This window comes from Paroedura picta, chromosome 3, assembly GCF_049243985.1.
Source record: "Paroedura picta isolate Pp20150507F chromosome 3, Ppicta_v3.0, whole genome shotgun sequence".
Lineage (NCBI taxonomy): Eukaryota > Metazoa > Chordata > Lepidosauria > Squamata > Gekkonidae > Paroedura > Paroedura picta.
In genome coordinates this window covers 126,912,275-126,927,410 of record NC_135371.1, presented here as the reverse complement: position 1 = coordinate 126,927,410, position 15,136 = coordinate 126,912,275, and the positions used below count along the sequence as shown (strand labels likewise).

The 15,136-nt window shown below is 46.1% G+C and overlaps 1 protein-coding gene across 1 annotated transcript in view; it reads left to right on the top strand.

The window, feature by feature from the left end:
* Nucleotides 1-1,722: 1,722 nt before the first annotated feature.
* The window catches only part of LOC143831321 (uncharacterized), a 31,192-nt gene continuing 17,778 nt past the window's right edge, over nt 1,723-15,136 (top strand). The window contains exon 1 of the mRNA XM_077324351.1: nt 1,723-1,784. Within this exon, the coding sequence (XP_077180466.1) occupies nt 1,736-1,784 (49 nt within the window). The 5' untranslated portion in view covers nt 1,723-1,735. The remainder of the gene's footprint in view (nt 1,785-15,136) is intronic.

Genomic DNA, 15,136 nt, shown 5'->3' with positions numbered 1-15,136 from the left:
CCCTGAGGAATACCATCCCCATATAGGCTATTTTCTTGCCATTTATCTTTTACTCCTTAGTTTCTCAATTGCAGGGGATTGCGGCTGAGGGAAGGGGGGTGATGCGGATAGGCCAATGGCAAGCCCAGGATCTCCAGAGTTATATATATGGAATTGCTGCCACAAGATGTGGTCATGGTTATTAGTTTATATCATTTTAAATGGGAATTCAGATATAAAATAATCTTTCAATCTGTATTAGTCATGGTTGCAAAAAGAAGAATCCCTTTTCACTGGTTGTATTCCCTGAATAACAGTTTCCAGAGGACCAAAGTGGGGATCAACTACTGACTTCATGGATATGGTCTTCCTAGAGGCATCTGGTCAGCCAGGAGAATAGATTTTGGTCTAATGCAACATCCTTAATGTTCTTCTTTAAAGAAACAGCGAAAGATGAATGACCTGCACTTTTGTATTTTCAGCATAACGTGGAAGTGGGATACACAGATCTCTCCCATGGTGATCTGAGACCCACAGAACTCACTCAAAGAGATTTGTCTTCTTTTCCACTGGAAACAGAAACAGTGGGCTCCCTTTCCTTCAACTGTATGAACCAAGTAAAATACTCGAGAATGCGATTATTTCTACATAGAGGTTAAAATGTGAGAAAGGATCTCTTGTAAAATAATTGCAGCTCTATTTTTTAATGTGTGACTGTAAACATCGCCAATCTATTTTCAAAGCTGGGATACATGAGACACACCCCTCTACTCTGTCTTGTGAAGGACCATTTTCCAGAGCAAGTGCAACTAACAATAAAGCCTATAACATATACAGCAGTTTTATCTGATAAATTGCAAAATGCTCGGCACACCTGGGGGAAAGGCCATTATTCCTATTTTAGGGGTGAGGAAACAGGGAAATTGACTTGCTTCACTGGAAGATGGATTCACCCAGAATGGTGTGGGGTGGAGGTGGGAGGAAAGACCTGGCGACTAAAGCTAGATTTCTTGCCTAAATTCCGGTCCAGTGCGTTTCTGCCACCCTTCCCAGCTCATTGTTCCCAAGCAGAAAATAGCACTGCCACATTTGACAGATCTATCAAGCACCTGATGGGTTTACTTTTTTCACATACGTTTCCCCACCAGCACCACCCTTCTCCTGCAGCCACCTCCAATTCAAATTACAAGGCTATTTTGAAGCTATTATTCAATACTGCCGCCGGCCGTGCCTCTGCCCAGAAACAAACAGTCCCAAGCCTGCCCCCTTGCCTGTGCTCTCTACTGAGTGCACAGGAGTGACTCTGGCAGGAGAAGCCAGCTCTTTGATGAGAAACTCTTTGCACCCAGACGTAGCCATGGCAACGGGCTTTCACAGAGCAAGAAGTAGATCTGCCAAGGCTCAGGGATTCGCATGTATTTCCATGTCGTAGAGATGATTGCATCTTGTAGAAATCCAGGCCAAGCTGATGCTTTGAAGGGCGAAAAAAAAATCACATTCAGAACTCCTGGATTGAAAGAAGCTGAATTGTACACTGAACATCAAGTGACCAAAGTGAATCTGGCATGGCCAGTGAGAAATAGTGGTAAACGTGAGCTGGTTCAATCATTTGCAAGAAAGCAGGAAATACCACCATCCAAACATTCCTAGCACTGTTGAATCAATAACCTAAAGGCTAACTGCTGCTAACTGCTGTAGGGAGCAGGTGGATCTGAAACGCCCCATGCCAGAGTGCCAGCTAAACAGGGAAAGTGTCATGCCTGAACCTGCTGCACCTCCCGATGCGCTTCTGGATGCCGACCCAGGTACTCTGCTCGGGCCAAGCACATAGCCTGTAGACCCTGCCATGGAGGATTGTGTCAAGGATCGGGGCCAATCAAATCCTCTAAGTCAGCAGTTTTCAACTGCGACCCCGGTGGCAACAGCGGGGTCGGCGTGTGCATGCGCACATTTGTGCACGGGCAGCGTGTGCGTGCACATTTGCGTGCACACAGGTGCACAACAGTTGCCTGAGTCGGCTAAGAGACCTTCTCGGGAAGCCCCTTCCCCCCACAGAGAAGGCTGGGGTGGGCCCACCCTGTACCTTCAAGGTGACGGCAGCTGGAAGCCACAGTGGACGATGGCAGCAGGTAGCAGGCGCATGACAGTCAGGGCGGCGTGGAGGCGGCCATTGCCATGGCTCCATCACTACTAGCCCCCCACCATTGCAGCCTGCCACTTGCTGCCCGCCGCAGCTTCTGGTCACCATCCACCGCAGCAGCTGCTGCCTTGCTTGTCACTGCCGCTGCAGCGGCAGGCAACCTGGGGACCCCACAGAAAGGGCCAGGTGACCCTAAATGGGGTCGCTACCCAAGGGTTGAGAACCACTGCTCTAAGTGATGAGCAGCCTGGTCCCAGCCAGGCTTCTACTCAGACCTACCAGCCAGCACCTGTGAGACCCCGAGGGAAGGGCCCATCTAGTTCAGTGGACTCACTGGAGTGGCAGCAAATGCGACAGCATGCAGATCTGTCATCTGCCAGAAAATCAGCTCTGCTGTCAATCTAGATGGAATCCAGCTGCCGTTCCTTCCTCAGATGAGGACTAGGTCCAGCTATAAGCCCTCTCGCTGAAGGCTACTCCATCCAGCCTTGGTGTACTTTAGAAGAGCCTTGAGGCAACATTATCCATGGTTGCAATGCATGCATTCCTTGCCTGTCTTCCCAGATGCTAGGTGTTCTGATTCGCTATAGCATAGTTCTGGTTGACTGACTCCTGACTTCGGCTCCTGACTTCATTCCTGGTACCTGATCTCGGCTTGTTCCTTAATTTTTTCCCTAGCTCTTGACTCTGGTCGGGCTTTTTGGACTGGCCCTTGGACTTGAAACTTGCCCTACAATTTGGTCTTGGTCTCAGTTTCCCGGCTGAGGGTATAATTAATTGGTAACCAGGCGCGGCCTGGTAGAGCAGCACAGAAAGCCTCAAACTATTCAAGTGAGGAAAATTTTAATTTCCACACTTTCTACCACCAAGAAATCCTTTTCACATTGACATATTTGATGAGATGCTGATATGTACTGGTGGAATGGCATGACGTACACACTGATATTCTTCCACATCACATTCCTGTGATGTTCCTGCTTTGAAGCTCTGGGACTTACATATTTTATAAATACTTCTGAATGCTTTGGGAGCCTAGGTTCTAACAAACAGCATCAGCAATAAGGAAATGCTGTTTGTTCACAGAATAAACACCCATGTTCCTCCTTTACCTCACAGAGGTCTCAGCCATGGCACAGGGCTTGACCAAGTACCACCCTCAAGCCTGAAGCTAGTCCATCAGGGTCAATATTGTCCTCAGTATAGTTCAGTCAAGCTAAGTTATCTTGCATGGAGCTTGGCTGGCACGGCCCTCTGTTTCACCTTGCTCAGGGCTCATGCCAGGCAAAGGGGCTTAAACTACGGTGTGCCTTAGCTTTGAGGACATGCATTTCTACCCTCTCATCCCTCCTGATTGTGAACAGTTCTGTGTGCCATGATGCTGAAAATGGGTGCAAAATATATTTACTCTGCTCTGGTTTGGCCTCATTTGGAGTACTGTGTTCAGTTGGGCACCACAGTTGAAGAGGAGGGCAACAAGTATGGTGAGGCAACCCCTATGCCTCTTGGCTGCTCAAATTGGGCAACCAATGAATAGGAGGCCCCCTGAGGGGTATTGTCAGCCTCTCCTTGTCATCTGGAGAGTTTCTCAAAGGACTTAAGGAGGTGGTGGTTCACCCTCTCTTGAAGAAATCATCACTGGACCTGTGGAAACCTGCCAGCTACTGCCCAGTGTCTTACTTAGCGTTTCTGGGTAAGCTGGTGGAGAGGGCTGCTGTGGACCAGCTCCTGGCATTCTTGGAGGAAGCTTCAGACTTTGATCCTTACCAGTCAGGCTTCTGTCCTGGCCAAGGAGTGGAGACTGTGCTGGTTGCCTTAACAGATGACCTCAGGGGCCAGCTAGATCAGAGCAGTTTGGCTATCCTTGTGTGTCTATCATCCACATTTGATGTGATTGATCACAAGTTACCGCCTTGCCAGGATAGGGATTAGGGGGACAGCCTTGAAGTGGCTGGTCTTCTTTCTTCAGAACCAGACACAGAGGGTGACAGTGGTTGAAGAGTTATCACGCCCCTTTGCACTCCCTTTTGGAGTACTGCGATGGGGGGGGCAATACTTTCCCCCATGTTATTTAACATCTAAATATGCCCTCCGGCACAGCTGGTCCAGAGTTTTGGGCTGGGCTGTCACCATTATGTGGATTACACCCAGCTCTCTCCTGATGGATAGATGGCTAGACTCCCCCCCCCCACACACACAAAGCTTTTGCCAGTTGTTTGGAAGCAATGTCTGGATGGCTCAGACCCCTCCAAACTGGAGGTCTTGTGGCTGGGTGGATAGGGGCAGGACCAGGAAGTGTGTTCACAGAATAAACCCCCTTCCTGGAGGGGGTGCAACTTACTGCAGTACTGTCCACCAGGAATTTAGGGCTGATAAAATCATAGAATCATAGAGTTGGAAGGGGCCATACAGGCCATCTAGTCCAACCCCCTGCTCAACGCAGGATCAGCCCTAAGCATCCTAAAGCATCCAAGAAAAGTGTGTATCCAACCTTTGCTGGAAGACTGCCAGTGATCTTTGATGTCTCCCTTTCTATGGAAGCTCAGATCATGAAGGTAGCCCAAGTGGCATTTTATCATCTTTGACAAGTGATGCTACTAGCAGCCTACCTGTCCCCAGAACTCCTGACCACCGTAGTCCCTGCAACAGTCACTTTCAGACTAGACTTCTGTAACTCGCTCTATTCTGGCTTTCCCTTATCTCTGACCCAGAAATTACAATTGTTCCAGAATGCCGCTGCTAGGGTCCTCATGCAGTCATCTTGGAGGGCCTATACAGCCGGTGCTCAGGCACCTGCACTGATTACCAGTTAACTTCAAGATCAGGTTAAAGGTTTTGGTTCTTAAATTTAAGACCATCTGCAGCCTTGCCCTGCATACCTGAGGGACTGCTTGTCTCCTTATGCCCCCTACAGGGCTCTTCACTCTGTGGATTTGAATCTGTTGGTGGTCCCTGGCCCCCAGGAGGCACACCCGGCCTCGACCAGGGACAGGGCCTTTTATATCCTGGCCCCAACCTGGTGGAATGAGCTCCTGGAAGAGCTAAGGGCTCTGACTGAACTATCTCAGTTCTGCAGGGCCTGTAAGAAGGAGCTCTTCCATCAGGCATTTGGTGGAGGCCAGGCTAAGGAGATTGGATCCCTCCCTAGGCCCTATTTGCCAGTCATCTGCGCAGGAATTACCCCCTGAGACAGTGGTTGGGGAAGATTGGACTAGTTTTATCAGCAGTGCATGGGAGTGTATATTTTTCTTCTGTTTTATGTGATTTTATCATTTTCCTCTAAACCACCATGAGCCGGCATGGCCTGGGAGTGGTGGTCAACAAATATAATAATAAATAAAAATAATAAATCTACACATAATTTAGAAAGCATGTAGAGAGCCATCGGGGGGGGGGTCCCCTGTGAATCTGATGTATCTAGCTTGTACAGGTCCATTCTGTATGCTTGTCATTTCTCTAGCAAGTACTTACCTGGGGGCAGTTTTTGGGGGACTGTAACTTAGACCCGATAAATCCAATCCTCACCAAAAATGGAGGGCAGGTAGAGTCAGTTGGAGAATTCCTGTAAGTTTGGTGTCTCTAGTACACTGGGGAGCTATTCCACCACATCACAAATGTCATAGACTGAAACAGTTATTTTGGCACCTAAAAGTTTGTGACCGTTTGTAGCTCATGAACTGAGTACACCATGAGCCACAAGTTGAAATTAACTGCATTTTCCTGGTCCATGTCCACTCCTATGCTACATTACTGCTAGAGAAGCAGGTTAGCCTGGCAGCAAGAAGTGTTTTCTCATTGACATTTTTAATGGAAGTGGACCCCTCCCTTAAACTCATCCAGTGTGACCACACTAATTCATGCCACTAAAATTTCAAGCCTGAACTACTGTAATGCACTCTACTTCAGTCTACTCTTGAAGACCAATCTTCAGCAGGAGCAAAATGCAGCAGCTAAACAGTTAGCTGGAACAAGTTGCAATGTGAATGTTAACACCCATGTTGAAATCTCCGCACTGCCTACCTGTTGGCTTCTGAGTTCAATCCAAGGTGCTGGTTATCACCTTCAATGTCCTTCACAGGCTAGGGGCCACATATCTCTCCTGATATGCTCTTTTGCGGCAGCTCTGCTTTGTGGAGTGCTATCTTGTAAGCAGGTGAACATAATGCCTGCTTAATCTGTATTCAGATCGTGTTTTATCAAATGCCCTTCCTGAATCTGCCAGGAAGCCTGTAAGTTGCCACAATCACTCAGGAACGTGTTGAGGGGCTTCTTAAGTAAAGAATAAACAAAGAAAGAAATATAAGGCCTACTAGGGTGATTCATAACAGCTTGCCTAGGCAGCTTACCCAGAGCCAAAAGTAAAACCTAATCTGGAGTGATTCTGGACTCTGGTACCTTAAAACTATAATACAACATGAAATGGAAGTCTCACTATTACAAAGCCCCTCATTTGTTAAGTTTTCAAGGGTTTTACAAGGTCAGATTGTTTAAATCAGTGGTCCCCAACCCCCAGTCTGGGGACCGGTGCCGGTCCGCAGATCAGTTGGTACTGGTCCGCAACTCCTCCTCATCCTCCTTTCTGGCTGCTGCCTCAGGGGCTGCCCTTCCACTGGCTTACCTTTGGTGCTCTCCGTCGGCCGCCATGGCTGGGGCTCCCCCTTGGCATGGCACTGTGCAGCTGCTGCTGGCAGAGCCCCCCAGCGGACGGCGGGAAAGCAAGTGGAGCAGGGACTCAGCCGGCGGCGACATCCCTTGGCAAAAAGACTACCCCCCCCCCCCGTCCGGGCCTCAGTAAAATTGTCAAGCGTTGACCGGTCCCCGGTGATAAAAAGGTTGGGGACCACTGGTTTAGATGAACAGGAATGGCCTGGAGTTGCCAGGAATTCATGATTGAAAAAAAATTATATATTCTCTTGAACGGCCTTTACCATTCTTTATGCAAATAGCCTGTGTCTAATTCAATCCTTGGAAAGACCAGGTAAACATTGAGGACACTAGGCATGCTTGCTGCAAACCATTTCATGAGCTGCCAAGACAAGGATGACATGGGGCCTTTCAAAGGCTTCTGCTACAGTGCTAGAGTACTTCATTGTAATTTGTCATTTTATCTCATTGACAGGAGTCAAGAAAGAACTCTTGGTTAATAGAGTAGTTTGGGGGTCACAATATGCTGCCTTTGGGTGCCATGGTGCCCACTAATACTTTCCACAGCAAAAAGGAGAAAAATCTTTGTCCAAAGAAGAGTCCAGGAACTAAAAAAAGGTTAACAAAAAGGGAAATGTCTGTAGGCCTAATGAGAGCGAACCATAGAGTTTATAAACTATGGTGTAGTTATAAGAATATGAGTATTTATTAATAATATAGAAATTAAAAACACCCAAAGGTTTTATATGTACCCTTAGGCAAAATCAAATCCTATGAACATACTTGTGCCTCAATACCACTGACCAAATATATATTGGCATTGCTGCCTTTATATGGTTCCTTATTTGATTGGAGGACACTGATGTGGATGCAAAAATTGCAAGCTTGGACATGATTAATGGTTGCCTTGACCTGGGCCTGTTTTTGAGAATTTAGAGGCCTCCATTTTTTTAATCTGATCTACTGGTCCATACATATGACTTAACAGTCCACACAGTGTCCATTGTCTATGTCTATTAAGGTTTTGTCTATGTAATGGAGTTAAGATTACAAAATTCATTATACACTTATTGTATATTTATAAAGGCCAGACCACTGACAAAAGTGGCTCTGTCAAAATGCGCTTGGTCAATGGGGCTCTCCTCCAGCACACCTTCTGACTGGCCATCAGTAATCTGATTTGATGTGCAGAGTAAAAAAACAAAACAAATATTGTGACTGAAGATAAGCTGTGTGAAAGTGAGAAAATACTTAAAAATAATGTGTTAGGCTTGATGCAGAGAGCCAGCTTGGTGTAGTAGTTAAGAGCAAAGACTTCTAATCTGGCAAGCCGGGTTTGATTCCCTGTTCCCTAACATGCAACCAACTAGGTGACACTGGGCTCGCCATAGCCCTGATAAAGCTGTTATGGCCAAGCAGTAATATCAGGGCTCTCTCAGCCTCACCTACCTCACACGGTGTCTGTTGTGGGGAGAGGAAAGGCAAAGAGAATGTAAGCCACTTTGAGACTCCTTCAGGTAGAGAAAAGCGGCATATAAGAACCAACTTCTTCTTCTTCCGTTAAGATGAGCATTTGGCTAAAATGTTGAAGTCTTACTATTAAGAGTTATTCATAACCTCACTCCCCTGATATCTCCTGCAGCAGCCATTTTGTAGTTTGTTTTACTTCGTTACTTCATACAATAGTCATTTTGTGATTGGCTCCACCTACTGTGGCAGCCATTTTGTGGTTGCACCCACTCGCACTCGTCAGAATGTCAAAGGTGACCTGAAGCTCAAAAATGTTGAGGAATCCTACAGAAGCACTTCTGTAGCACTTCAATGTGACTGGAGAAGAAGAGTTGGTTCTTATATGCCTTGATATTGCTGCTTGGTCAGAACAGCTTTATCAGTGCTGTGGCGAGCCCAAGCTGGCTGCATGTCAGAGCTCAGACAACTGAGGGCATGTGGAGAAAGCTGCTGGGGGGTGCTGCTGCTGCTGCTGCTGCTGCGGACTAGGTGAGGCTATTGTCATGCTGAGTGAGGTAATTGCTGGGTGATTACTGGGAGGATTAAAAAGGGCTGCTCCTTGCCAGAGGTGCGAGCCTTTGGCGCTCTTAGCCTGGGGTTCTTGGCCCAGCAATTAGACTCAGTAGATTATATTTCCCTAGTAGTTGCACTGCCTACACGTTTCAGTGGACCTCCAGGACACCCATCCCATCATCTGCAGTGAGTGTGACATGATTGCCTTCCTTCCTGAAGACAAGATGGACTACATCTGTCCCAAGTGTAAGCTGGTAAGACTTTTGGAGGAAAGGATTAGGGGCTTAGAAGAGAGGATTATTACCCTGACCCAAATTAAGAAAGGGGAGGAGTTCATAGACCAGAGCTGTGCGACTCGGAATAAAGAGGATGCAACCAGTCTTGAAGAGGATAAGGGATTGACCTCATTATGGAACCTCTGCAGAGAGTTACGAAAAAGACTCAACGGCGTAGAGCGACACGGTTCTCGGGACCTTTGGAGCTCCAAAATAGATTTCAGGCCCTTGCAGAGGAGGTGCAAGTGTCAACGAGGGAAGAGGTCCCAAAACAAAGTCTAAGACAAAATGAAGAGGCCACGGGGATAGAAGGAAATGGTGTTGAGAAGAAAAGAAAAAGGAGAGTACTGGTAATTGGAGATTCCCTGCTAAGAGGAATGGATCGCCATGTGGCTGGGCCTGACCCCCTAACCCGAGAGGTGTGTTGCTTGCCAGGAGCAAAAATTAAAGATGTTTCAGAACGGCTGCCCAAACTCCTCAAATCTATGGATCGCTACCCATTTGTGATGGTCCATGTGGGTACGAATGACATGTCCGTGAATACCATAGCTCCTATTAAAACAGACTATCAAGATCTAGGGAGGAAGCTCAAACAAATGGGGGCACAAGTGGTATTCTCTTCAATCTTGCCTGTCAAGGGAAGAGGAATGCATCGGGAGAGGAAGATAATGGAGGTGAATCAGTGGCTGCGTAGTTGGTGCCGGCAGAAGAGATTTGGTTTCTGGGACCATGGGATAGGCTTTCTTGAGGAAGCCCTACTAGCACCTGATGGACTGCACTTATCGAAGTTGGGGAAGAATGTGTTTGGCAGGAACCTGGGGAGATTCATCAGGAGAGCTTTAAACTGAAGCCACAAGGGGAAGGAGACGTTCAGCTTAGGGAGTGTAAGGAAGGAGACCGATCGGGGGCAGCCCAACCAGGAGGGCCAGCTCATAGGGAACCCAAAATAAAAGGATTCAGATGCCTTCATACTAACGCCCGAAGCATGGGCAATAAGAAGGAAGAGCTGGAACTTCTCATGCTGATGGAAAGGTATGATCTAGTGGGCATCACAGAAACTTGGTGGAATGAGTCTCATGACTGGAATGTAATAGTGGATGGATATGAACTGTTCAATAAAAACAGAATAGATCGAAGAGGTGGAGGAGTGGCACTGTATGTGAGGAAAGGGATTACCTGTCAGGAAATTCTAGTGAAGGAGAGTATATCTACAGTGGAAAGCATCTGGGTGAAAATAAGTGAGGGGAAAACAAACAGTGTGGTGGTTGGTGTCTGCTATTGACCGCCTGACCAATGAGAGGATGTGGATGCTGCACTTTGTGAGCAGCTTGAGAAAATATCCAAGCGGCAGGACCTTGTCATCATGGGTGACTTCAATTTCCCAGATGTGTGCTGGGAAACAAACTCTGCGAAGCGTCCTCAGTCATGCAAGTTTCTGATCTGCCTGGCTGACAATTTCATTTATCAAATGGTAGATGAACCCACAAGAGGTTCAGCCATACTGGACTTAATACTGACCAACAGGCAAGAGTTGATGGATGAGGTGAAGGAGGTGGGGACCCTAGGGGGAAGTGACCATGTCCTCACAGAATTCCTTTTGAGATGGGGAGGCAAGGAAGGTTGTAGCCAGATGCGGATGTTGGATTTTCGTAGGGTAAACTTTAATAAACTCAGAGACATGATAAGTGTCATACCATGGATGAGAATGCTGGAAGGGAAGGGAGCATGTGAAGGGTGGGTGCTACTCAAACAAGAGCTATTGCATGCTCAATCAATGACTATCCCAAAAAGACGAAAACACTGCAGGAGCTCTAAGAAGCCTATTTGGATGAACAGAGAACTTCAAGAGGAACTAAGAAAGAAAAGGAAAATGTTCAGGAAATGGAGGGAAGGACTGAGCTCTAAAGAAGAGTACCTACAGGTTACTAGGCACTGTAGATCAATCATGAGAAAGGCCAAAGCTGAGAGTGAACTAAGATTGGCCAGGGAAGCCCACTGTAACAAGAAAAGATTTTTCAGTTATGTGAGGAGCATATGTAAAGTAAAGGAGGCAATAGGCCCACTGTTGGGTGCGGATGGACAAACTCTAACGGAGGATGCAGAGAAAGCAGAAAGGCTCAGCACCTATTTTACATCTGTTTTTTCCAACAGGTCAAAGGTTTTAGGCACATCTAGAGATGGCAGTAGCCAAGAGATAGTGTCTGGGTGGCAGGTTGACATGGACAGAGAGGTTGTGGAGAGGCATTTAGCTACACTGGATGAGTTCAAATCCCGTGGGCTGGATGAAATGCACCCGAGAGTGCTCAAAGAACTTTCCGGAGAACTTGTAGAACCCTTGTCCATCATCTTTGGGACCTCTTTAAGGATTGGAGATGTCCCGGGGGACTGGAAGACAGCAAATATTATTCCGATCTTCAAGAAAGGGAGGAAGGATGACCCAGGAAACTATAAACCAGTGAGTCTGACCTCCATTGTGGGTAAGACAATGGAGCAGATATTAAAGGGAGCGATCTGCAAACATCTGGAGGACAATTTGGTGATCCAAGGAAGTCAGCATGGATTTGTCTCCAACAGGTCCTGGTTTCCTTTTTTGACCAAGTGACAGGTTTGCTGGATCGTGGAAATTTGGTTGATGTCATTTACTTGGATTTTAGTAAAGCTTTTGATAAGGTTCCCCATGATGTTCTGATGGATAAATTGAAGGACTGCAATCTGGATTTTCAGATAGTTAGGTGGATAGGAAATTGGTTAGAGAATCGCACTCAAAGAGTTGTTGTCAATGGTGTTTCATAAGACTGGAGGGAAGTGAGTAGCGGGGTACCTCAGGGCTCGATGCTTGGTCTGGTACTTTTTAACATATTTATTAATGATCTAGATGAGGGGGTGGAAGGACTACTCATCAAGTTTGCAGACAACACCAAATTGGGAGGACTGGCAAATACTCCAGAAGATAGAGACAGAGTTCAACAAGATCTGAACACAATGGAAAAATGGGCAAATGAGAACAAGATGCAATTTAATAAAGATAAGTGTAAAGTTCTGCATCTGGATCAGAAAAATGAAAAGCATGCCTACTGGATGGGGGATACGCTTCTAAGTTACACTGTGTGTGAACGAGACCTTGGGGTACTTATGGATTGTAAACTAAACATGAGCAGGCAGTGTGATGCAGCGGTTCAAATGCCAATTTTGGGCTGTATCAACAGGGGCATCACATCAAAATCACAAGATGTCATAGTCCCATTGTATACGGCACTGGTCAGACCACACCTGGAGTACTGTGTGCAGTTCTGGAGGCCTCACTTCAAGAAGGACGAAGATAAAATTGAAAGGGTACAGAGGAGAGCGACGAGGATGATCTGGGGCTAAGGGACCAAGCCCTATGAAGATAGGTTGAGGGACCTGGGAATGTTCAGCCTGGAGAAAAGGAGGTTGAGAGGGGACATGATAGCCGTCTTTAAGTATTTGAAAGGTTGTCACTTGGAGGAGGGCAGGATGCTGCTCCCATTGGCTGCAGAGGAAAGGACATGCAGTAATGGGTTTAAACTACAAGTACAACGATATAGGCTAGATATCAGGGGAAAAAATTTCATAGGGTAGTTCAGCAGTGAAATAGGCTGCCTAAGGAGGTGGTGAGCTCCCCCACACTGGCAGTCTTCAAGCAAAGATTGGATACACACTTTTCTTGGATGCTTTAGGATGCTTAGGGCTGATCCTGCGTTGAGCAGGGGGTTAGACTAGATGGCCTGTATGGCCCCCTCCAAATCTATGATTCATGTGGGGGAGCGTGAAATCAAACCTGGCTTGCCAAATCTGAACTCCTAACCACTACTCTCTGAATTGTGGATCAAGCTGGAGATAATACTTTGATGAAAAGAAACTAAAAGTTAGGCTTCTTGTGTCATTCCTGAGATGAAATTCCATTGCATATAGAGAACTGTTATAAGGAAAATCTCCAGTACTGGTTAGGAAATGCCCATCCGGTTTTCTGTCAAATGTTCAACTCCTATGCCAAAAGAAATGCAATTCTGCCCCCCCCTGCCTAAGGAAACATAGCATTTGAAGTAAGACACACACCCTTGCAACAAAATTAAACAATATTCTGAAAAATCTTAAACTGCTTACAAAGTCATCTAAAAAATGGTTCATGTAAGGATTTTGAAAGCATGGGTTTGGAAATGCAAGGAATATAATTATTTTAAAGGAGAATAAGCACAGAAAAGTAACAGTCATGGTTGGTACAGCAGGAAGGGGGGGAAAGGACAAGAGCAGTGTATTTATTTGAATGAGTCTGTGGGTCAGTGCTTGCTCTTTCTCTCTCTGAACCAGTGCTCTTTCCTCACTTCCATCTTTATCGGTTTGAGATGAAGACAAACAGGCTCTAATTATTTTTAGCTTGCACAGCTGAGCCCTACAGCCCTCCATTTCTATACCTGAACACTCTCATTCCGAACTGGTTATATATGACCAAGCCCTGTGCTGCATTTCTTCTGCAGTGGAACTCTGGTGTCACAGCTATCGTAGGCCCTGTCCTCAATTTCATTTTCTCAAGTGAGTGTCTAATAAAGCATGTTAATTTACTCTGGCTTCCTGTAACAGACCAGACTATGAACCAGTCATACCTTCAGGTCAGAACAAGAAAGAGGTTTTGCAAAATTGAGATTTGTGTCCGTTTCCACTCAAGGGCACATTCACCAAGCAAGATTCTACAGCGAAGGATGACTTCAAATGAGGTTGTTTTGCATTGTTTCATATAATCCCACAAATACAAAATAACATGAGCTGAATGTCATGTTTAAATTGTGCATGCTGCTTCTCCCACACTCATACAGGAATCAGAAAAAGGATCAGCTGTGACTGAAGCTAAAAATATGTATACCATACAATTATGATGTGCAGTGCATTTATTCTGTACTTTGGTATCATATCCAAGCACAACATTCTTCTTTGAAGCAGCAGTCTCCTACCTAGATAAAAATAGCTGGGGTGACAAATCATTATCTGTCTGTACTTCAGTGAGGCGAAAATGAATTTAATTCCAAGGAGATCTAGATGGGGAAAGGAGGAGAAATCTCTTTATTGAAAGGTTAATGAAGGAGACACATGAAACTCTTTGCTGAAACTAAAGTTAGCGCAAACCTGCCTAGCTAGAAAGCTACTCCCAGCCCCCCACCCTTAAAATCCTTTGGCACCCAAAGTCCAGGTGCTATAACTTACAGTTCCCATGCCACAAGCCTGCCAATGCAGAATGAATAAACAGACCACCCAAGACATACCAACCACTATCTCTGCCGCCCAAGGCCAGGAGATAACTAGGAAGCATGAAGGAAGCCCTTGGAAATTTACATCAAGCCTCCCTGGGGTTACATTTCCCAGCTGCCTCTGCTCTTTGGTCTAGCACAACTAAATCAAGATTCAGAGCTTCCTTTTCAAGTCTTTAAACTCAAGGTCTGTTTCAAGGGCATCTTGAAACCCTTAAAGACTCTTCACCAGCTGTGGGACTGCAAATCTAGACTGGTGGTTCAGAGCCCCCTTCTTTGTTTGCCTGTGAGTGACTGCCACTAGCCGGAGCTGTGGCAGGGTAAACATGGATTCAGTGACATCTTCCCTAAAGCTTTCACATTGGGGAAGATAGAATAATGCAATGGCTAGAAGTTTGTCATTCCAGGCAAGTGAAGACAAACAGAAAACAGCCCACCAGACCTGCTTTGAGTTCAGTTTTCTGGGCTGTTTCAGGGCTTCTAAATTTTTATGATCTGTTTAGACCTTGAAAGGGGCTGCAGTCCCCTCCACCCATTGCTAGCAGGTAGAAAGAGCTAATTAGTATGGCCACAGCTTCCTTTTCCCTAATTGCCCAATTTTGTTTCATCTCATTATATTTTTGACAGGTAGGCACATGAGTATAATTTGCCCCTCCCCTTTCTGCAGTAAAATTCCACCCACTGACACATCACTCTCATTGACCTGAACCACAAATGGCTGGATGAGGTCTGCATTTCTCAATATGGGTTCAGTAGTAAAATTATGCTTTAGTTCCTTGACAGTACATTAACACTCTATGGGTCAATGCAGTTTAAAT